At 51.5% G+C, this 24,684-nt stretch overlaps 3 protein-coding genes across 5 annotated transcripts in view; 2 read left to right on the plus strand and 1 right to left on the minus strand.

Moving 5' to 3' along the window:
- Positions 1–12,580, plus strand: part of CYP4V2 (cytochrome P450 family 4 subfamily V member 2) — a 52,372-nt gene extending 39,792 nt beyond the window's left edge. For all 3 annotated transcript variants that reach the window (XM_078613605.1, XM_078613603.1, XM_078613604.1), the window contains exon 11: positions 1–12,580. In XM_078613605.1, coding sequence (XP_078469731.1) covers positions 1–161 — 161 coding nt within the window. In that variant the 3' untranslated portion in view covers positions 162–12,580.
- The window catches only part of LOC144732212 (annexin-B12-like), a 246,943-nt gene that overhangs the window by 86,552 nt on the left and 135,707 nt on the right, over positions 1–24,684 (minus strand). The gene's annotated exons all lie outside the window — the stretch shown is intronic.
- LOC144732021 (ATP-binding cassette sub-family C member 2-like) overlaps positions 4,983–24,684 on the plus strand; it is a 23,352-nt gene continuing 3,650 nt past the window's right edge. Inside the window, exons 1-4 of the mRNA XM_078613200.1 lie at positions 4,983–5,076; positions 5,609–5,662; positions 5,973–5,998; positions 24,278–24,436. Coding sequence (XP_078469326.1) covers positions 4,983–5,076; positions 5,609–5,662; positions 5,973–5,998; positions 24,278–24,436 — 333 coding nt within the window. The remainder of the gene's footprint in view (positions 5,077–5,608; positions 5,663–5,972; positions 5,999–24,277; positions 24,437–24,684) is intronic.

The following is a 24,684-nucleotide window of genomic DNA, read 5'->3' on the forward strand; positions in this document are numbered from 1 at the left end:
GCCAGCGCTTCGCCCTAATGGAGGAGAAGGTGCTGCTGTCGTCGGTGCTGCGTGCGTTCCGAGTTGAGGCCATGGAGGAGCGAGAAATGCTGCGCCCCGTGGGGGAACTCATCCTGCGTCCAGAGAATGGAATCAATGTGCGCCTGCATCCGCGACTCTAGTACAGATGTAGTGTCGCCTGTGCGTGCGGGTGGCATGCGTCGCACACACACTCAAGTCGGAGACGAGGTAGTCAGAGGAGGCACCATTCTCCCCTTTTAGTGTTGTTGTCGGGTTCACGCCACCACTCGGGGCCCCCCCCCCCCTCTCTCACACGACCACGCTGCCGTGCGACCCGTCCCAGACACAACCCTGTCCGCGTTACACTGACGGCGTCGACCAGGGCAACCAACTACTGTCCGGCTGCGCAATGATAGGGCAAAGGCGGCAGCGACGAGGGCGGCGACGATGACAGGGATGACGAGACGAGTCCAATCCCAGAACCGGTAACCCGGAGCTCTTGCTCTCCGCTGCTTTTATTCCTCTCGGCGCGGCTTGGCTCCACCCTAGCCGCACCTCCCTTCTCGAACCCTCCAGATAGTTCCAGGATCTTCCCCACGAGGTCTACCGTGACCCTTGCCCCAGTTCCTCCACCCTGCCGGCACACCCGAGTATATGCTCAGCGGCGTGTACGCTAAGTGCCCAGTTGCAGCTGCTGTATAACAGTCAGCACTATGTCACTACAAAGGCATCACCTGAATCCACAAGTCTAGCACAGGCATCACCTGCATCCACGAGTCAAATACAGGCATTGCTTGCGTCCGCGAGTCCAGTTTAGGCATCACCTACATTCGCGAGTCCAATACAGGCAATCACCTGCATTTGTGAGTCCAATACAAGTGTAATAAAAGACTCCGTCAGGCACTGCTGGTCTCCGCTTGTCTTTTAATCAGGTTCTTCTCCGCACCCCGCTGGTCTCCTTCACGGACCAGCGTCATCTCGCGCGCGCCCCGCGCACGCTCCCTCTCGCGTGCCACGCACGCTTCTCTGTTAGCTTCTCTACTCCCGCACTCCGCACACTGCTGGCCGACGGCGTGCTGAGGTCCTTCGGCCACGTGGCCGATTGCGCGGATCTCTCTCTCACCACCCAACGTGGCTCAGACTCTTAACTTCCCCCGACTGCCCCGATCTCTTCCGGGCTCCCACTTATATCCATTCCCCCCACGTGACCCTGACTCCTCCCCTTCCGGATCCTCAGATCCGGCCTTCCCATACTACCCCGCTGGCTCCGCCCCCATTCACCTCACTTCCCATTGGAGCCGAGGTGAACGGTGGCCCTTCCCACACGCCCCGCAGACCAGGCTCCGCCCCCCAATACCCCGGGCCGTGTGATTGGACCAGAGCCCAGCAACAACCCCATTTACGCTCGCATTACATGACCCCCCCCCTGATGAAAAAGCCAGCCGTCCCGGCTGCAATAGGACAAAATAATGCGAGCGACAGCATCACAATCAGGAATCACCAGACACAACGGAGAGTATAACAACACAATTAACGAAAGGGAAGGGATTTGGAGCGGTGCGGGTCGCCGGCCCGTCCTTCACGAGAGGCGGCGCCCTCAAAGGTTGCAGTCCCGACAGGGTTTTAGGAGCGGCGGAACCGGAACCATCCACCGCTGGTGGAGGCCTGTCCGTCCCAGCACCCCGTTCCCCAGAGAGGTCCGTAGTCGAGGCTCCCTGCAACTGCAATCGCGGCGGGGTTGGAGGGGCAGTGGGGCCAAGTGTCGCCGTGGTAGGCCCAACCGGTGCAGGAATCCCTGTGTCCGGCAGGATCACATCCGGCCCGTCTACAGGAGGCATGACAGGCGCGCTTGCAGGTTGAACAGGCAAAGTCAGTGGTGCGTCGGACGCGACAGACACCGACAAGGCAACGTTAGGAGATGACGTATCCATTTGCGGGGCCACGTAGGGTTTCAATCGGGATGTGTGAACGTACCAACGCCGCGATCCGACCCGAACGCGCACGGACTGCGGGCTAGGGACGTCAATAATCACAACCGGCCCCTGCCAGGGTTTGTGCAACTTAGGGGAGGTCCCCACCGGTACCTGTGGGCAGTGGAGCCAGGCCATGTCCCCCACTCGCCAGGGGGACCCACGATGAGAGCGCCGGGCACAACGTTTGTTCTGGGCCTGGGTCCTGGCCGTAGCCAATCGGGCCGTCTCCCGCGCTTCCGCCACGCGCCGAGCGGCGTCACGAATATACTCTGGGAGGGGCTTAACAGGACCCCTCGCCCGCGTGCCAAGTTGCACTTCCACCAGCGGCACATTCTCGCGGCCGTACATCAAAAAGAAGGGTGAGTACCCCGTTGACGCATGTGGCGCCATCCGGTAAGCAGAGAGCACCCCAGGGATATGCAAATCCCAATCGGCCTGCTTCTCGCTAACTGTATGACAGAGCATGGCCGACAGGGTCCGGTTCAACCGTTCAACCATCCCATCAGTTTGTGGATGGTACGGAGACATCCGAACTTTCTTAGTCCCCAGTGCGTCGCACACATCCCGCAATAGGTTGGAAGAAAAATTTTGCCCTTGGTCTGTAAGCAACCTTTCCAGCGCCCCCTTGTCCATCACATATCCGAACAGAAATGCCTCCGTGATAGACGCCGCCGACTGGTCGGGCAAAGGCCAGGCCATCGGCCAGTGGGAAAGATATTCAACCCTGACCAACAAAAATTTGTTCCCCCGAGCGGACGGGGGAAAGGGCCCCAGAATATCCAACGCCACCAACTTGTTAACCCGCGACACTTGTATCGACTGCACTTGGGGAACATACGGTTGCTTAGGCGGCTTCCGCCGGGCACAGTCGGAGCACGCCTGAATATGCCCGACGACGTCAGTCATACCGTGCCAAAAATAATCCCACTGTAATGTCAACAAGGTTTTCTGTACCCCGAGATGTAACAACTTCTCAGCGTGCAGAATCCGAATCAACTCATATCGCAACGACGACGGCATGTGGAGGGAAGGCTTGCGATCGTGCAAGCCTTCCCTCCACATCAACAAGCCGTCACGGAGAGCCGCTCCCGGCATCCCATCGGACGACGGATATCCCCTCTCCTTCGCAGCCCGACTCCGTAAGGCCCCCAGCGAATCATCGAGCAATTGCTCTCGAATCCACACGGAACGCGGCAAATTAAAAACCCCGTCGGCCGGTTCCGGACATGTGGAAGCCCCGAACATCTCCACAGCGGACATGACAGGACGCGGGGGCTGTGGAACCCACGTGCACCTATTCGTGCCAGAGGCACAGGCGCAGGTGGATCCCTGCGGCAATCGGGAGAGCGCGTCCGCATTTGCGTGACGCGACCCCTTACGATATTGAATCTCAAACGAAAATTCCTGCAAAGTTTCCAACCATCGCGCCAATTGGCCAGATGGTTGGTCAACTTCAGGGAATATTGCAGAGCCGCGTGGTCCGTGCGCACAATACATTTACGGCCATACAAATACGGGCGGTATTGATGGACAAAATGCACTATAGCCAACAGTTCCCGGCGGGTAACGCAGTAGCCGGTCTCCGCCCGAGATAAAACGCGGCTCCCGTAAGCCACAACGCACTCGACGCCACCCTTAAACTGCGATAGGACGGCCCCAATCCCCGTGTCACTAGCGTCGGTATCCAGAATAAAAGGCAGAGTGAAATCAGGGTAGTCCAGCGTCGGCGCTGATGTCAAGTGATCGCGTTGGCCATCAAACGCCGCCTCCTCCACCGGCCCCCAGCTGAACCTCCAGTTCTTTGCCGTAAGGAGGTGCAACGGCCTAGCGATCGTAGGAAAATTCGGAACGAACCTGCGATAATAGGAAGCGAACCCGACAAAACGACAGACGTCACCCACCGTGGCCGGAATCGTCCAGTCCCGGATGCACGCAGTTTTCTCCGGGTCCGTGGCCACACCGTCAGAGCTGACAATGTGGCCCAAATAGCGCATGGATCGTTGCAAAAGGTGACACTTCTTGGGCTTAAATTTCAATTTGGCGGAACGTACCCTAGCAAAAACAGCATCCAATCTCTGAAGATGCTCCTCAAACGTACGGCTGAACACAATAACATCATCCAAATATATAAAGCACGTGTCCCACTGCAGACCGGTCAACACGAGTTCCATCAACCTCTGGAACGTAGCAGGGGTGGCGTTCCACCCCATGGGAAGACAATTAAACTGAAACAGGCCCTGCGGCGTACGGAAAGCCGTCTTTTCCCTCGAGGACTCGTCCAGCGGGAGCTGCCAGAACCCCGAAGAAAGGTCAAGAGTGGAAAAAAATTTCGCCCCGGACAAGGCATCGAGGGAATCATCCATACGCGGCAGGGGGTAAGCGTCCGCAACCGACACTTTGTTTAACCTCCGAAAATCAACACAAAACCACGGGCTGTTGGACAAAGAGATAATGTCAGCGGCTAGCATATCATCCACTGCGCCGCGTACATGATCCCTCTCCGCCGGGCTCAACCGATGTGGATTCATCCGAATGGGAGCAGCATCCCCGGTATCAATATGGTGGGAGAGCAACGAGATGCGTCCCAGATCGAAATCGTCTTTACTAAAGACATCAGAATATTTTTCCAACAGCGCGCGAAGCGCGGACCGCTGGTCCATAGTCAAGGACGCATTTTCTTGGCACAACCCGGCGATCCATCGATCATCTTGCGACGTCGAGGCCGAAACCCCCCCAACGAGGCCCCGGTGGGCCGGATCGTAATGGGCCGTGAAGGCGGTCGTAGCATGAGCCAGAACCGTTTTGGCCGGCACGACGACATTGTCCGCGCCTCCATTCAACACTTGCAAAAACGGAAGCTGACCCGGCCGAACAATCGTCCGTGCTGCGACCAGCGCCAGGCCAGCCGTAACCGCGTAGGACGGCGACAACAACACCCCCGCCGCCTCCTCGACCCCAGGCACGGGCTTCCGATAACGCAGTGGAATGAGCATCTGCGAGCCAGGTGGAATGTCGACCGAAACATCGGACAGCGCCTGCACCTGGCGGTCCGGGGCGGACTGGCCCCACGACGACGGCAAAAAGAAAATCTTCTGGCCCGCCGGTAACTCAATACAATTCTGATCTACCCTTATCTGAATGGGCATCTTTGCCAGGAAATCGGTCCCCAACAAACATGGCACAGCGAGGGACCTGGAGATTAACACCGTCCCCGAAGTCGACACACCCCCAACCGAAATACGCGCCTCCACCTGACCAACGATGCCCATACTCCCTCCGTTCGCCGCAACACATGAATCGTAAACCGGTCGTACCCGCGACGGCGGAATGGACAGGAGATGGAATATCACGTCCGAGATGATAGTTGCGGACGTGCCCGAATCTACCAAAATCTGCACGTCCGGTCGGCGTGATCCCCGGCGCGGTCCCCGGCCCCGGCGCGATTCCCGGCGCGGTCCCCGGCCCCGGCGCAATTCCCGGCGTGATCCGCGACACCACTTTCGGCCGCGACGTCACTTCCGGATGCAACGTCACTTCCGGATGCAACGTCACGTCCGTTCGCAACGCCACTTCTGGTCGCGACGCGATCACCGGCCCCAGCGCTATCCCCGGCGCGATCCCCTTCCCCTGACCAGGACAGTGGGGACCGGGGAACGACACCGACGGCGCCCACCCCGAGGAGACTCCCGGTGAGTTCGCGGCGTCGGGGTTGTAATTTCTCGGCCCGACCGAGAGGCCGGGCGGGACGGCGTCACTCGCCTGGATCCTGTCGGCGTTCGGCCCCGGCGGGTTCCAGGTGGCGTTGGCGGCCTCCAGCTCCGTGCGGCACCCCCTCGCCACATGCCCCTCTCGACCACAACAGTGGCAGACCCACGGGGCGTTCTGTCGGGGTGGCTCGGCGCGATGTTGTAGAGGCGGCTGCCAGCGACGCGGCGGCTGGTCGCGCCCCTGGTCCCTCTGCTCTGCCAGTCCCCGGATCGCCGCGTACACCTCCCGCAGCGATGGCTCCGGCTCAGACGTCGGGGGTCCGTTCCCAGCTGCCCCACAGGCAGCCTGCGGCGACGGTGCAGGTTCGGCGGTTGGTGTCGCTGGACCCAGTAGCGCCGCGGCAACGGCTCGGCTGTTCCCCCCCGCCTCGCCAGCCACCTGGCCCACGGGTGGCGCCCGGCCCATGACCTGCTCGTGGGCTTGGATGGTCCGGGCAGCCCACAGCGAGGTGCGTTCCTCCGGCGTCACCACGGGCATTACAACGCCGGCGCGGCAAGCGTAGGCAATGAGGTGCTCGACCACGAGGTCCTCGAGCACTTCTTCGGCCAGGCGAGGGAAAGCCCTCCTCGCCAACACGTGCAGCGCACCCCTGTAGGCTAAAGGGGATTCTCTAGCCCCTCGCTGGCGGTCCTGGAACCGTTTAAAGGCTCCTTCTGCCGGGCAGTAGATCTCCCCCAAAGCCTCGTAGGCCCCCTGTAGCGTGGTCTTGCCCAGAACGGATGGCAAAGCTCGTAGTGCCTCTTCGTCTGTCCACTCGAGAGCGTGGAAGGCAGCCCCGAATCGGCGGACAAACCCCTCCCAATCTTCTTCCTCGGCCATGAACTTGTCGACAGGCCCCAGCCGACGCACCCGTCCTGCCACCTGCTCTCCGTGTTGGGTGTTTAGCCCTGGGGGTTTTGGTGGGAGCGGCGGCGGCTGGCATGGCGAGGTTGGTTGTGGCTCCTGCCCGGCCGGCTGGTCGGCCTCCGGGTCCCGTGGCCTCTCCTCCCGTGGTACGCGTGGGGGTGGGGGTCCCGGTGCTGGCGGGCCCCCAATAGGGAGCCTCTGCAGTAGCTCCTGGAGTGCCCTCTCCACGCGGGCCATGCGGTCCTCCATGGGGTCCTCCAGGCGATCCAGTCCCCTGCTGCTGCTTCTGGTAGCAGGCCCCCTTGTTGCCCAGGATGGGAAGGATCCCCGGCCCCTGCTTCCTCTTCTCTTGGCTCTTTTCCGCGGGGATTCTTCTTCGTAGCCATTGTAAATCCCACCGCTGCCACCAGATGTAAAGGAGAGCCGACACAAGATTGCAGGGGGTTCGTCTTTTAATCCTTTTCTCCCATCCACACCTGTCCCCAGCCGTCCCAATCTAGTTCCCGCCAAAGGCCCCCTCTTCCCGCCCGTTCTCCCCTTATATTTCCTCGATCACCCCTCCCACTAACCCTCCTATTGGTGGGAATCCTTCCCCTGACACCCCTACCACTATGTTGAGTGCAGAGATTGTGTGGTGCGAGTGTGGGAGGATGGCTCAGACATCCTCTACACCCCCCCCCCCCCCACTTCTTGAGACAGAGCCGTTTTCGGCTCAATAACTGTGCGCCTCAGCTGGTCAAACCCAACCACGGCCGGGCGCATGTAATTTTAACAACAAAAAAGTAACACAACAACACAATTCCACCCTGTCCCTTTTTAACAAGTGCACCAACTCTGTCGCAGACTTCCCCCACAATCTGACCCCTCGACTGAACACAACAGGGTTCCAGGGATGTCCGTGTACACAGCTGCGACGAGGTGGCGTGGGCGTGAGCGGGTCAAGGTTCCCCGATGGATCAGGTGCTGGCATCCCGGTCACCTGTCATCCTGCAGGATTGACAGCTGCATTGTCAGTCGAATGTGTAGCCGGCCGCGAGTGTGACAACCTCCTCCCACCTGGCCGAAGTGACGATGAAGGTGGTAAAGGTGATGATGCTCGTAGGGGCAGTTCGGCTGCGACGTAACATTTTAAACTAGAGGGGTGAACATACCACTTACGTTTGCCCAACTGAATTCGAACACATTGAGGTCACAATCCCTGCACCACTGTGACCGGGCTCTGCTGGGGCCGGTGCAGTTTTGCTGACGTACGTAACGGTACCTGCGGGCAGTGCAGTCAAGCTAGGTCACCCACCCCAAGGGGATCCACAACCGGCGGCTTAGCCCGCAAGACTTGCGAGTGGCGGAATGTAGCTGGCCAATCTCTCGACGGCAACGGGACAGGGCGCAACTGTGCCTCAATCGGAGGGCTCGGCTCACGTCCATACATCAAAAAGGGTGAGTGAAATGAAAGAGACCTTGAGGCGTTCTGAAAGCTGTTTTTGGTCTGGATTCGGCATCTAGTGGTAGCTGCCAAAATCCTGCCAAAAAGTCTAGTTTGGAGAAATTTGTTGCTCATGCGAGTGCATCCAATGAGTCATCTATGCGCGGGAGCGGGTAGGCGTCCGCCACGGTAACTTTGTTGAGCCGCCTGAAGTCTACGCAAAACCGCAATGATCCATCCGATTTCTGAACCAATACAACCGGTGCCCCCCACTGACCCATAGATGGCGATATGTCAGACTCCGTCATCTCCTGCACTGCCCGCTGCACATGCTCCTTCTCGCTAGGACCCATCCTACAGGCATTCTGCCGAATGGGTGGCGTATCGACCGTATCAATGTGCCTCATCAGCGTCGTGCAACCAACATTTTAGGGACCCTTACTGAACACATCTGCGAAGTCACCAAAGTCCTGAGCTCCCCCGATTCCTTTGCAGACAGATCGATGTTCTGTGCCAGGAGCGCTTCTATCCATGATATATCCTCTGCACCGACCGACGGACCATCCAAATGTACATTGTTGACGGTCTGCGCCTCAGGGTCCGGATGCATGGGACTGACATTTGCAAGCAAGATCTCTTCCTGAACTGGAATGGGTGTGTCAGCCGTGTTAAGGACCTGCAGGAACAGTGGCCGATTCCTGCGCATGAGTGTGTCAGCTGCTGCTAGGCAATGTTGACCAACCACCGACGACACCGCGGAGACGATGAGTGGCGCATCCGACTGGGAAGTGATGAGCAGGGTGCGATGTCGAAGCGGTACCAAGGTCTGTGCACCAGGCAAGATTGAGACCATAGTCCCGACCAGCGCCTGAACTCGCGGTAGCTGCTTCCATTCCCCGTCTCAACGCAATAAATACAAGCGACCCTCCCCCTCCCCCTACAGGGTTTTAACGCAGCCTTCGTCCATCAGAATGCGAAGGGGCATATGACTTAACAAGTCCTTGCCCAGCAAACAGGGAACCGTGAGCACACTGGAGACCAGTACCAGAGCTCGTACCTCCAGCTCCCCGATGCGGACCGGCACTACCACTTGGCCGATTATTCCCATACTTCCTCCACTTGCGGCTACGTACCTTACCTGAACCGGCGCGAGACGACGCTGTCCCTTCGGTAACAAGTCAAAGACGCACAGGGATATGATGCTGGCCAACGCACCCGTGTCAACCATCCGCGGGCGATGTGTCCCTCATGACCGTAGTGATGGTAGATGACTTCTTCCGTGACTCGACGATGCTCTCCTGCCTCGCGAGGTGCCCAGCGCTGGGGTCAGCACTCTGCTTCCCGCGGGATCCTCGGATACTGCCGCAGAACCACCACCATCTCTCCCTCGTCCTCCGCCGGCAGCGTGTCTGGTTGGAGGCCGTGCCAGCCCCTCGACGTCACCGCGATTTTATACGACGTATTCCACACTTCGTGTGGGTCCTGCCATCTCTTCGTAAGCACAGAGATGTCGTGCAACCCATAGCGAGGTGCGGGCTTCCTCCTCCACCACCAGGCCCGGCTCGTTGAGCCGCGGGAATGTGGCTTCTGCCAGGGTCAACAATTCCATCCTGAAGACCAGGAGTGATTTGGACACTTCCCACTGGCGGTTTTTCAACTTCTGGCGCGCCCCGGACGGAGGGTCGAACACCTCCACCATCTCCTTGTAGATGTCCTGCAGGGATCCTCTTTTTGCAGGCAGAATTGGTCGAACACTGCCAGTGCAGGGTCGTCCAACACAGTGGGCAGCATTGTCAGCGTTTGTTCCTCCGTCAACTTCATTGCCCGGGCGGCCGTCTCAATCTGGTGGACGAAAGTGCACAATTCTCCCGATCCAGACGAGAACTTCTGTATCGCGCCCACCTGGTGGCTCCATCCTGGTCCTCCCTCCGCGGGCTGCCTTGGCTGAGTTTTGGGCTGAATCTCGCTCCCGACCTTTGCCCTTGCCCCTTGCCCGGTCAGCTGCTCTTCGCTGCCCTCCAGTCGTTCATTTTCCCCGGTTGCCGCTGCTATCGGCAGATATCGGGAGGGCAGGCCAGGGTTTTCTTCTGGGTCCCGCGTGGGACACACTGCCGGCGGCATCGCTGGTACTGCTCCATGCCCTGATAGCTGCTGCGGAGTGCCTGGTTGGAAGACTGACCGTGGCTCCCGTCCCCTCGCTGGGGAGGCGATGCGGCTGAAGTTCCCCCCGCTTGTTCGACCTCGGGACTCAGCCGGTGAAGCAGCGCGTTTACTGACTCTAGCAGCTGATCCATCCTCCGATCCCTAGAGGATGATCTGTGGCGGTGGCGGTGCTGGGTCTGCACCGCCGGGTTGGTGGAGGAAGGTGCCCACACGGAACGAGCAGCTGCCATGGATCCCGCCAATGAACCCGGGGACGAATCCCGACTTGTCGGTTCCGTTTCTGAGCAATTCTCGTCCCGGGCACCTAGAGCGTCTCCTGACTGAGTCTCCCTCCTTGGGATCTTGCGTTGGATGAGACATCCCACCGCGGCCACCAGATGAAGAGGAGTCAGAGACTGGTTACGCACTTCTTTATTCTTCAAACCTCAGCCACACTCGTTCCGAAAACCAACCCCGAACATGCGTCACGCAGCCCCTTTTAAACCCTCCATCGCCGCCCTCGTTCCCAAAACACATCTCCGTCTCGCACGCCGAGTCCTTGTGATGTCAGTGCCATTTAACCCTTGACCCCCGTCTTGTATATTCCCGTATGTGTGATTGGTGTGTGCTATGCTGAGTGCCGAGATTTTATGTCTGCGTGGTGCGAGTGCGTGAGGATGGCTCGTAGATCCCCTACACAATGAATAATGTACTACAGTATTGAGTTATGATGAATGATTCACATGTATGATTTTTAGTTTTTTTTTGCATTGTTATGAACATCTTTTCTCGCCTTTATACAAAAAATTCCATCAACAGATTGCTTGCGTACTCCTTGAAATGATTTCCATTTGGAGTGAAATATAAATTTGTAGTGAGTTCAACTGAGTAGCAGACACTCTTTGGGGGCAACGCATTTATTGACACCAGGCTAACTACACTAATTACACTGGGAGTAGCTACAATGGGCAGGACCCCAGCTTGGGTCCAGGTCCACGTGTTGGTGACGCTTCTCGGACTAGAACGTAGATTCTTCAGGATAACCACAGCAGCCGGTCCCTCTTGGGGACCCGGCTTATATCCTCTGTGGTGTGGCTGGCTCTGCCCTTAGCCACAACCACCTTCGAGAACCCTTGAGAAAGGATCGCGACCCTGACACGTGACCACCCCAAGCCCCCACCTGGGAGCCCTGTGTAGACGTTACCGGTCACGTGTCCTTCGGGGTCAACCAGATTGCCATGGCCCTGAGTAACCCCATTCCCTTGGCCGGCACTCTCACACTCTATCATGTAGGGGTCGGCACTGCACGCAGAGCGTGGTGTCATCCAGCACTGTCAGTCAGTGCTCACTGAGCCCCTCTAGGGCCGGTACTGCACCCACATATACGTGGTGCCCGCGATGTCTATACATCGCACGCCGTGCCTCTAGGGCCGGCATTACACAGTGACATCCGGGATGTCACTACAAATGTATTGGCACTGCATGCATGTGGATTCGAAGATAATTAAATTCATGATAATCAGTGCATTTAAAACAACTCCGCTGCGGAAACTATCCTGCACTCCTAGAATTTCAAATGGTAGGGTGCATTAAAGGTACTTTTTTTTTTACCAATCAACTACGACGGATTCGTGGGAGCTCAATGTGGGTGCTGTTGATTGCTCGCCGCTCCTCGACCCTGTTCAAGGCGCGACGGTGATGCAGTTCAGTTGAGCATTTGTGGAGATTGTTTATGTAACGCACATTAAAGAAATGGTCCTAACGATTATTTTCCAACTAGATGTGTTTAGCCGTGAATGTTATGGGAATAATCTAGCCTGAAGTCAGGGCTGATTAACACAGGCAGTCGAGAGGCAACTCCTTCATCAGACTTGAGTGCTGGGTGATCTCAACGACGTCCAATTTATGTCTGTCGATTCTAAATTTAATCCACAATTTCAAAATCCAGACATTATAAAAGAACCTCACCATTTTTGTTGTTGTACCTCTACATTGCATCATCATGTTGCATACGCCAAATGTGATATTTATTCTAAGAATCAATTAATTGCAGACAGGTTTTACTCAATTTGCCACCCATCGATTGATGCGCTTTTCCACTCATTGCCTTGAGAACTTAAAAAAAAATAACAATTGTCATTTAACGATAATGTTTGAAGCGTTTGATGTATAAGTGTTACAACGTGTGTTTGCAGAGGGTGTCACCAAATATAATCAGTCATTTGCGTATAAACACGACCTTCAGTCTGTATATATTAGGTCATGAAAAATAATAAAATTAAATTAAATTGAAAAATGTTGTAATGTTACAATTTATGCACATTTATGTAATTATGCAAAATGTTTAGTTATGCAAATTCGGATATGCTTCGTTGTCTAGGGTGTATTACCAATCGTGATAATAAAATGATTATCGCTTTAACTTTTACTGATTATGTTGTCGTGTTTATGTCAGGTCTCAAAATTAGATCTCACCGCAGGAAACAGTTCTTATGCATGCACGTAGGAAGGCACCACTCAGACTCTTCTGTATTAAGCAACTTTAACATAAAAAAACATAACATTCTAATATGCGAACTCTTATGCTAGGAATGTCAACACAGTACTCCTGTAGATGTCCTCATTGATCCGTACATTTAATCCTCAATGGTTACGTTTGTTAAACTGGGTAACAGAACAATCGGCTAATTCCTCAGAGTAAAGCGACCATACATGGCGACAGGAAAAAGTCCTTAAAAATGTATGTTACAACATCCAAACGAACAGTAATAAATAAAAATGTGCCTAATGCAAAAGAAGACCTCAATTAGTGAATTGGTAAGATTATGCAATTAACGAAATGTCTTGGAATAATGGTGTGCGGCAGTGTGCCTGCTTGTCTAACATGCTTATCAATTGGCTAAGGCTTCAATAAATTCGCGGGCAGGATTCTGTGATCAAAATAAATATTTTAACACAATAGTATCCCGGTGAGCGTGTAGATTCGTAACATTTATGTTTATAAATGTTTAGTTTAATCAATTAATTCATTGATACAGTTATGCAAATAACAAAAATAATGACTAAAATACTTCTAAACGACCGTATCCACGTAACTCAATGGGCAGCAATGCTTTTCACGATCAGCTAATATTTAACACACCCACTTTGGATGACCACCCTTTTTGAAACACAAGGATAACTTTCGGAGCAATCTTATTAGTCCCGATATGCGCGTTGTGTGTGTGTGGGTGTATTGTTTCCTCGCGGTGCCGGACGGGCAACACTGTCGTGGGCAGTGCTGTGGGGGGAGGGCCAATGCCCATTGGCCTCTCCCCTCATGGCGTCTGTGACCACCACAGTGGCTAAACGGGGGCTCTGGACGGGTGCGAGGGGCTGGTAACCCCTCCACCTTCAATTAACCACCACTAAACTACGATTTAAACATAAACCTGTAATTAATAAGCTTGTGCCGGAGGCCCCGGGGGGTCAGGCTTTTATGACGTCTCCTGGCCAAACCCCATTTGGCGGAGCCAGGAGATTGAATTTTAACCCTCGGGGCTCCTCCAGTAACAACGAAAAACCATTGCGGATGGCCACGTGGAATGTTCGAACGCTCACTGCGGAGGAGAGGCTGCCACTCCTCTGTCGGGAGCTGGACCGGTACCGCCTGGATCTCTGTGGCATTCAGGAGGTCCGGTGGACCGGTTCTGGCTCCTGCCACCATGAGGGGTGGACAGTCCTCTACTCGGGGCAGGAGACTGCCAAACAACAGGGTGTGGCTCTTCTTCTGAACAAAAGAATGAAGGGGGCGTGGGAGCGTGGCGGTGAGGTGTGGGAAGCTGTAAGCCCCAGGATACTTTGGGCTCGCCTTCCCATCAACCAGAGGCGAGGAGTGGTGGTCGTGGTTACTTACGCCCCCACCGAAGACGAACATCCGTGGAGGGATGCAGGCAAAGCCGATGAGTCAGACGCTTTCTATGACCTACTGTCACAGGTGCTGGCTAAAGTGGCCACTCGGGACAGAGTCATCTTGTTGGGTGACTTCAATGCCCGAGTTGGTCATGATGCTGGCACCTGGTCTGGAGTGATTGGAAGGCATGGGCCAGATCAGCTCAATAACAACGGTAGGAGGCTGCTAGATTTCTGTGCAGCCCATGGGCTTGTAATTACCAACACGCTCTTCCGGCATCGGCGCATCCACACAACATCATGGATGCATGCCGGGTCCAAGCAAGAACATCTGCTGGACTACGTAGTGACGGACCAGCGGATGCGAGCCCATGTCCTTGACACCAGGACCTACCGTGGAGCTGATCTGCCCTCTGACCATCGACTAGTCATCTGTAAGATGCGCCTGCCATTCTTCCACTCCGGTGGTGGGTGTACACCCAGGATCCCATTCCAACCAAAAGTGGCCTGGTCTAAGTTAGCTGATGAAAGTTGCAAGCGAGAATTTCATCATCGCTTGCAGCTGGGGTTGGCATCGTCCCCCACTCCACCTGATGTCGAGGGTAAATGGGCGAGGTTTAAGACTGTGACTCATGCAGCTGCAATGGCTGCTTTGGGTACGCGGTCCAGACCTCCCCGGGAACCCTGGCTGACGGAGGAGGTGTTCAGGTTAATTGAGAAAAAGCGACAGGCCCACTCTCATCGCCTACAGCATCCCACGTCAGAGAATGAGGAGGTTTACCGCAGCCTTCGCTCGGAGGTTCGGAGAGCCGTAAGGCGCTGTAAGGATGGGTGGTGGTCGCGGGTTGCTGAGGAGATGGAGTCTGCCTCAGTGGCCCGCGATCACAAATCACTATTTAACTCCATCAAAAAAGTAACCTGCAGCGCCACACCTATTACCATCATTAGAGGAAAAAACGGTGATCCAATCTCCGACCCCCAGGAACAGGTTTGCAGATTTGCTGAGCATTTCTGTGAGGTCCTGGGGGAGGGAAAATCTCTCAGCCAGGAAAACATCATGGCACAAAGTGGGGATAACCCTGCTGAGGCTGCGGTGCCTCAAATATTGGAAGAGGTCACCCCCTGTGAGTGGCTGGCTGAGGTACCGGCTGTTGAGGAAGTACTGAGGGCGATCCGGAGTCTGAGACCAGGGAAGGCACCGGGCAGAGATGATCTCCCAGGCGAAATGCTGAGGGAGGGTGGCGTTTGTGCACAGACTGCCCTATATGACATCATAACAACAGTCTGGACCACTGGACGGGTTCCGCAGGACTGGAAGGATGCCCTGGTGGTCCCCCTCTTTAAGAAGGGGGACCGCACAGACTGTAACAACTACAGGGGCATCTCACTCCTCAGTGTGCCGGGTAAGGTCCTGGCAAGGATTATTCAACATCGCCTTGCTAGGCATGCTGAGGAGAGGCTTGCGGAGCCCCAATGTGGTTTCAGGAAAGGGCGGTCCTGCACAGATGCCATATTTTCTGTCCGTCTGCTACAGCAGAGGTGTAGGGAATTCCAAAAAGACCTACATCTCTGCTTTATTGACCTGGTCAAGGCCTATGATACCATCAGTAGGACTGGGCTCTGGGTTGTTCTTCGTGCTTTCGGAGTCCCTGACCCTCTGCTCACGATCATTAAGGACCTTCATGATGGTGAGCGGGCCCGGGTAAAACTACGTGGCCGGGAGTCGGAGCCTTTCCCTGTACACCTTGGGGTGCGACAGGGATGTCCTCTGGCTCCCACATTATTTAACATCTATTTCGACTGCGTAGTTCGTGAAGCCTTCAATAGCTGTACCGGGGGAATTACCATTTGGTACAGATATAATGGGAGGCTGATCGACGCCCGGGTGCGATCAAGGGATGGCTCCCTATTGGTCAACCACGTTATGTATGCCGATGATTTGGTAATAGCTGCTCATTCAGAAGAGGAGTTGGAGACGCTGCTGCTGAGGCTGGAGTGTGCCACTAAGAGGTGGGGCCTTACCATCAGCCCCACCAAAACTAAGCACCTGCCTGGGTATTTTGTACCATCGGGCACTCCGCCCCCACAACTCCCAATCGGTGATGGGGCAGTTGTGGAGAGAGTAGAGAGTTTCCCATACCTGGGCAGTGTGCTCATGACCAGCTCCAGTTTATCAGCAGAGGTCTCACTCCGAATCAGTCGAGCGGCAATATCTTTTCATCGGTTGCGTAACGCTGTGTGGAAGCTACCTGGTCTGTCGCTCCGCACGAAGCTTCAGGTCTTCTCGGCCACGGTCATTCCCTCCCTTCTCTACGCTTGCGAAACGTGGACCCCCCTAGTGGAGCATCTTCGCCGGTTGGAAACATTTAGGCTGGCCTGCCTACGATCCATCCTGGGTTTGACCAGGCTGGATTGTGTGAGGAGCTCACAAGTCCTTGAAAGATCTGGGCAAAGTCCCATCAGTGAGCTCCTCCGGCAGGCAAGGCTGCGTTGGCTGGGTCATGTAGCCCGCATGCCCAGCCACCGCATGCCTAAACAGCTTTTGTTCGGCCGGATCGAGGGGGCTAAACGGGCGCGGCACGGGCTAGAGAAGAGATGGAGTGATGTGGTACAGGAGGACGTGGAGCTGAGTGGACTTGCCGATGACTGGTACCAGCGGTGTCAAGATCGGCCTCAGTGGAGGAGGCTCGTGAAGGACGCTACTGGGCAGTTGGAGGCAGTCGCCCTCCAACAACAACGGAGGGCGGAGGAGCGACGCTCACAACAACGAGCGGAGCGCCGGGTGGCTAAAGCACAGCAAGTTGGCACAGTAGGGGGCACAGGTGGTGCATCAGCCAGTCATCTCGGTCATCTCGGTCAGTCGACCCGTGGCACCTGGGTCTGCCCCGTGACCTCCTGCCAGCGGGCGTTCGACACTTCACGTGGCCTCAAGGTGCACATGGCCTGGCACAAGCGTCGTGGTGACGTCACCGCCACTTAGTGGCGAATGGCGGTTGTTGTTGTTGTGTTTCCGTGCTCCACTTTTTGAGTTAAGGGGTTCCCTGCCAGGCGGTGAGTCGTATGTGTGTTTGCGTGTCATACACACGGCTCTCTCTCTCTCTTGGCGGCAGCTCCAGGCTTCTCTGTTGCAGGCACGATGCTCATCTTTGAAAGTGCCCGTTTGCGCTCCCAGCTCGTCCGCAGGTCACCAGCGTCGACACTTGATCGGTTGCGCTGGTTACGCGCTCTCTCCTTCCCCGTGCTCTCCTTAGGCGGTGCACGATTGCGCTCGCAGCTCGTCCGCTGGTCGCCAGTGCCAACACTCTTGCTCGGTTGCGCCGGTTACGCACTCTCTCTCCTCTGTGCTCTCCTTCGGCGGTGCACGATTGCGCTCGCAACTCGTCCGCTGGCCGCCAGTGCCGACACTCTTGCCCACGTGGTATGTATGGTAATACTGGGAGTACCAGCTTTTGGCGACAGACTCTCTCAATAACGAAACAAAATAAAAATTTTAAACGAACAAAAAAAAAACTCCGCGACCTGTGGCTTCTCCCGATGCAGCTCCCTATCAATGTGCCTGTCACAGGGGCAAATCCCCGGAGCCTGCCACTTGCAGAACTCGACACTGTTGATCCTTGTAGACTTGACCTTTTCTGGTGTGCGCTCGGGGTTCAGAGTCCGCAAGTCCGCTGGTCTGCAGCTGATCCTTTGAGTAGCAGCTGGCTTGCGCTATGCTCGCATGGGGCCCCTCGCCCCGCTCTTCCTCCAGGAGGGCTCCTGCTGTGAGCTGCTCGTCGCAGCTCCTCACTTTCAAAATTGTATTCACACACCTCTGAACTTCTCTTAACTCTTATTGTTTAGTACAATACAACTTATCGAAATCCTTGATTCTGCAAGCGACTCAAAACATCAGGATAAATGTAGAATACAACTTTCAGCGATACTCTGTCGGGTCAGCGCCGAACTCGACACCTAACAACACATCGCCCTTCTCCTCTGCAAGACTCGACATCCATTGTTGATTGCGGGGCCCACCCCCGGACCTTGTCGCAGCAAGACTGAGTTGCGTGTTTTGTGTCCTTGCTTATACAGTGAGGGAAAAAAGTATTTGATCCCCTGATGATTTTGTACGTTTGCGCACTGACAAAGAAATGATCAGTCTATAATTTTAATGGTAGGTTTATTTGAACAGTGAGAGACAGAATAACAACAACACAATCCAGAAAAACGCATGTCAAAAATTTTATAAATTGATTTGCATTTTATTGAGGGAAATAAGTATTTGACCCCTTTGCAAAACATGACTTAGTACTTGGTTGCAAAACCCTTGTTGGCAATCACAGAGGTCAGACGTTTCTTGTAGTTGGCCACCAGGTTTGCACACATCTCAGGAGGGATTTTGTCCCACTCCTCTTTGCAGATCTTCTCCAAGTCATTAAGGTTTCGAGGCTGACGTTTGGCAACTCGAACCTTTAGCTCCCTCCACAGATTTTCTATGGGATTAAGGTCTGGAGACTGGCTAGGCCACTCCAGGACCTTAATGTGCTTCTTCTTGAGCCACTCCTTTGTTGCCTTGGCCGTGTGTTTTGGGTCATTGTCATGCTGGAATACCCATCCATGACCCATTTTCAATGCCCTGGCTGAGGGAAGGAGGTTCTCACCCAAGATTTGACGATACATGGCCCCGTCCATCGTCCCTTTGATGCGGTGAAGTTGTCCTGTCCCCTTAGCAGAAAAACACGCCCAAAGCATAATGTTTCCACCTCCATGTTTGACGGTGGGGATGGTGTTCTTGGGGTCATAGGCAGCATTCCTCCTCCTCCAAACACGGCGAGTTGAGTTGATGTCAAAGAGCTCTATTCTGGTCTCATCTGACCACAACACTTTCACCCAGTTGTCCTCTGAATCATTCAGATGTTCATTGGCAAACTTCAGACGGGCATGTATATGTGCTTTCTTGAGCAGGGGGACCTTGCGGGCGCTGCAGGATTTCAGTCCTTCACGGCATAGTGTGTTACCAACTGTTTTCTTGGTGACAATGGTCCCAGCTGCCTTGAGATCATTGACAAGATACTCCCGTGTAGTTCTGGGCTGATTCCTCACCGTTCTCATGATCATTGCAACTCCACGAGGTGAGATCTTGCATGGAGCCCCAGGCCGAGGGAGATTGACAGTTATTTTGTGTTTCTTACATTGGCGAATAATCGCACAAACTGTTGTCACATTCTCACCAAGCTGCTTGGCGATGGTCTTGTAGCCCATTCCAGCCTTGTGTAGGTCTACAATCTTGTCCCTGACATCCTTGGAGAGCTCTTTGGTCTTGGCCATGGTGGAGAGTTTGGAATCTGATTGATTGATTGCTTCTGTAAACAGGTGTCTTTTTTACAGGTAACAAGCTGAGATTAGGAGCACTCCCTTTAAGAGTGTGCTCCTAATCTCAGCTCGTTACCTGTATAAAAGACACCTAGGAGCCAGAAATCTTTCCGATTGAGAGGGGGTCAAATACTTATTTCCCTCATTAAAATGCAAATCAATTTATAACATTTTTGACATGTATTTTTCTGGATTTTTTTGTTGTTATTCTGTCTCTCACTGTTCAAATAAACCTACCATTAAAATTATATACTGATCATTTCTTTGTCAGTGGGCAAACGTACAAAATAAGCAGGGGATCAAATACTTTTTTCCCTCACTGTATGTGAAATTCTCCCCCCTCTGCGCGTCTCTCGCGAAAAAAAAAAGAATCCATTTGTCTCGTTCTCCTCCCGCGGCCACAGCCGCCTGGTTGCCCCTCTCATCCTTTTGACTGGCTGCTTTCCATCACCATGTTTATGGTTTTTTGTTTGCGTTCCCCCCCCCTCTGCCTTCGTGGTGTTTGCTATCTCAAGGGGAGGGCGCCCTCCCTTCATACGTAATTTATTGCTACCATGTGTTTTGTCTGCTCCTGGAAGACAAAGGCGGTTGGTGAGGCTGTGATCCTATGGTATACATATTTTCTTGGTCGTGTGTGATTGACCTATTTCGACTTGTATCTCTTTTGAATATCTCTAGGTCTAATACTTCATAATTATTATTTGGTTTATGTTTAACCAAGATTTGTGATGTACCATAGTTGTTACCACAGGTATTCCGAGGATTTTGTAAAATTTTGTTCTCCGCCTGTGTCGCCAGGGATCCGTGCTTCTTATTCGAGTTATATTGTCATATCCTGACTAAAGCTTTTGTGACTGCCATAATTCATATTCTTTGGTTCTTTCGGTAAAGTCACGTAGATAGAAAGATACAATAATATATATAAGGTGAATAAGTAATAATAAAAGCCACTAATGTAGACTGCAGTCTGGTTCTTAATCTGAGAGTGTACCCTTTCATGCCCCATGCTCACCCCGATTGATTATTAAAAATAACCCCCTTTAAAAAAGTTTTTTTAAAACAACGGTTTCATTTAAAAGTACACTGAAAAGTGAAAAGTTTTTTTTTCAGCCGTCACCAGCTGATCAGAATATGTTTTGACATTTATAAGTAAAAAAATTAACCCGTAAAAACAAAGTTTTTCACTATAAATACTTTATATGCGTGGCGGCTAGAGTCCTCTCGTCCTCTGGCTTGAGATGGCTGCCACCTATGGGTCAGATGATTGCCTGCCACCATTAAGCAATTGGTACTTAAATATTATTATTTTTTTCCTAAAAAGTGTAAAATTTTTGAAAAAAATTTTCACGAAAATACATTGTCACGCACAACGAGTCTGTGTGCAAAATGTCAGCTCGATTGGATCACGGGAAGTGGGTTAAAAAACGACTGAAAGATTTGCACGGTCGTAAGCGCGCAAGCAAGCAAGCGCGCAAGTGAACTTAATATAAAGGATTTAAAAATAAAACCATGGGGCGCTCCTTTAATATTTGAATGCATGAGTTGCTTTATAATTTGTTAGTTTGATAAAAGTGTATTTATGTGATAAAATGTACGTCAAAAATATATGTAATCATTTTTAGTAGAAGGGAAAATGTTGATAATGATGTCATTTGACGATGTAGTGTAGAACATTTACAAGTGTTTTGAGTATAAATGGTATAGTGTATAGCAGATTGTATAATAATAAATAGTATAAAAGTGTAATGTTTAATATAATGTATAAGGTAATATACAGTATCGTAATTGTATAGTGAATATACAGCAGTGTGGTATACAGTAGCGTGGGTAGAATAATGCATAGTGTAATATTACAATGTATAGTCTAAGGTGGTGTATATAATTTATATAATAATGCAGTATATAATTTAATGTTGGGTTTGTCTATGGCAGTATATAGTACGGGCTAGATCCGTGTGATGTAACGAAAAAGTTTAGCTGGAGGCATATTATATTTTTTGCGACATAGAATTGTAATGTTTGACTTACTGTTAGTAGCTCAGCTTATTGGAGAGTATATTTAGTATATTGATGATATTGATGTAGTTTATATTTTAGTTTTTTACGTGGTGGTTTGGCTGCTGCAGCTCCTTACTATTAAAATTCCTTCCCTTTATTACTGCTAACCCCACTTCCTCCCTTTGTTGCTGCAAATCCTACATAATGCACGGGCATAATAGGACTTTGACCCCCCCCCAACTCCTACGCATTCCACAAGTAGTGACTAATCCCATATCTGCATTTCCATAAATATGCTAAATTAATCTGTTGATATGCAAATTCCTTTATCAAGGCGCCCTTCCTCCTCTAACCCAGCTTAAATATACGCTGCCAAGCTTGGTGGTGTTCATTCAGACGCTGTCTTTCCGACAGACCTGTTCTTCACCTGAGGACGGCTGCTTGCGTTGTGGCCGAAACGTCGTGAGAATTGTATTTTATAATGTTTTATTTTAATTATTTTATTATTTCCCTTCTACGTGACTTTACCGAAAGAACCAAAAAGATGAATCCCTGCAGTCACGAAAGCTTTAAATCGAAATATAAATCTTAAATCTGTATTACTACCTCTTTCTACTGGTATCCGTGTTGAACTGCTTTTTTAATAACAGTTGACTGAAAAGTGATCCAATGTATAGCTAAACCCATTATGTATTTTACAACTTGCTATGGCAACTTGTATTGTTGGTCAGAGTATATTAGTTGAAGGGAAGATAAGTAGATAAATTACATGTAGATGTAATTACTATATATCGATAATAAAATCTGTCTTTGCCTATCCGATAATATAATAAAAGCGTAGTAGATTTGGTTCTAATTATTTTCAAGGTATTTTTCAAGTATTTCTAATTATTTTAGCTATTCTTTATGCATTTTTTTTAATTTTCTTATCATAATCAAATCGACATGTGTGTTTTAATTGTTTAAATACTTATTCGTTATGTTGTGAAGTTATAACTTTTGATAAGTAAAATTTGATTCTCAAGATTTGCAGATCAATGGTGAACTTTGTATTTTTATTTAATACTAGCCTTTTTATTAGTGATACGTGATATTCCATATGACGCATATTCTTCATTGTCTAGGACCTTACACTTTACCTTTTTCTAGTTATATCAGATACCACTCCCTTCAAGCCATTTCATATTCTACTTTGTTCCAACTGATCAAAACCTAAATACTTGAATTTTAGCATGAAATAGTTTTGATGATTCCAAACGTGCTACTGAGACATCAAGCCATCTCAACCAACTAAGTAGCATCATGAGATTGGTAATAGCAAATAGATAGTCCAGATATATTATTAGAAATGTTACACTATTTTGTTATGCTATTGAGTAGCATTTGTTGTTAACTTTCTTTAGCTATTTTTCGTCATCGATTAAGATAATAGTGATATTAAAGGAACGCCCCACGGTTTTATTTTTTAGTTACAAATGTCCAAAAATATCGTGATGAGCTGGTGACGGGTGAACTAAAATGTATTTTTCACTTTTCAGTGCACTTTAAAATAAACCCGTTGTTTAAAAAAACTAAATGTAAGGAGTTTAATTTATTATTTTTAGTCTTTATTTTTAAATAAATTTTTAACAAGGAATATTGTAAAAAAAATATTTAAAGCTTTCGTGACTGCAGGGATTCATATTCTTGGTTCTTTAGGTAAAGTCACGTAGAAGGGAAATAATAAAATAATACAAATATAAAACAAAAAAATTCTCAAGACGTTTCGACTGCAACACAAGCAATCATCATCAGGTGTGAAATCCACAGAAAAAAAATGAAAAAAGTGGCGGTTTTTTCTTAACGTCTGCAGCACCACACTTGTGTTGCAGTCGAAATGTCGTAAGAATTGTATTGTTTCATATTTGTATTATTTTATTATTTCCCTTCTACGTGACTTTACCGAAAAAACCAAGAATATGGAATATTGTTTGATAGTTTTTAAAAATACTTGCAAAAAATACACAGTTCAAGGCTATGGTTAGTATGATGGTGAACCTGACACTTTATAACGAGCTCATATAGCTCAGAACTCCCGTCACTTTTTGCTGTGCACACTTGATCAATTTGATTCATTCCCTCAGGTATATTGAATGAGGGGTGATCTTCTATCCACACCAGCATGTGTAGATGTGGACTTGCACGATTTTGGAACTCGATTCGCCAGCATTAATCCTTCAAATTGACCACCAAACACTTAACGATTATTTATAAAAAAAAATCACAAGTGCGTTCAATCGAATAATGAAGTTCTTTACCTGAAAAAAGCAAAGAGTAATGTTGCCTCTCTTGCGAGGATCTTCTTCTTTAGAATGGCTGATGTAAATGCAGAGCAACAACTACAATTCACCTTGAGGTGGTTAAGCCAGACAACCGCGTCAGGAGCAATAGAGTGTTATCGCTGCGAAGTCGCCTTTGTATATTTGTGGATCGGGCATTGCGTCGTTATGTTGTACGGTCTGTTCTGAATGACAACAGCCGCACACTGGAGAGTTTATTTTTCATTTGTGCATCAGGTATTCGCATCTGCCATGGTTTGTAAGTTATTTTTAACTCCATTCAGCTCTCCAAGCTTAATGGGGGTTGATCTCGCATAGTTGAAGGTTAAGCGCATGGGTCCAGAAGGGCTTATGCGACTTCAAGCGATGACAAAGGGCGTTATTGAGGTCGTGGTGAATGGGAAGGCGACAGTTTTCCTTGATTCGCGGGACTTCCAATAGGGTTGCAGCGTCGTGGGGGAGGAGGTAGATTTTTTGACAGCACGGCAGCCCAGGGTGTTGGGGTCGCCTTGCGAGGGTGGCCTGGGTTAATGCGTCGATGTGGCGGCGTGTGCTGCGCATCTCAGGTGGGCATCGTGGGGCGCACGGGCACAGGGAAGTTGTCTCTCACCAGCTGCCTCTTCCACATAATGGAGGTGGCTGGTGGCTCCATCCGCATCGACAGCATCGACATCACCCCCATTGGCCTGCACGACTTATGCTCCAAGCTCACCATCACCCCGCAGGTGATCGACAGGGGGGCGCAGACACTTGGCAGCCGTGGGTTGTCCGGACACAGCACAACATTTTTAGATTACACGCACAAAATCTTGTGCCCCTTGACAGAGTCAAAATAAGACAAAGATCCCCCCGGTGTAGCCTCAACAGACCGTTGGGGCAAGTGCTGTGAGACAGAGCACCTTTGAAGGCCAGCACGGCACACGAGGTGGTGGGTGGCCAGCTCCATGCCTGGCCACATTGCACCAAGTACTTA

The sequence above is a fragment of the Lampetra planeri genome, chromosome 41, assembly GCF_965212315.1.
Source record: "Lampetra planeri chromosome 41, kcLamPlan1.2.h2, whole genome shotgun sequence".
Classification (NCBI taxonomy): Eukaryota; Metazoa; Chordata; class Hyperoartia; order Petromyzontiformes; family Petromyzontidae; genus Lampetra; species Lampetra planeri.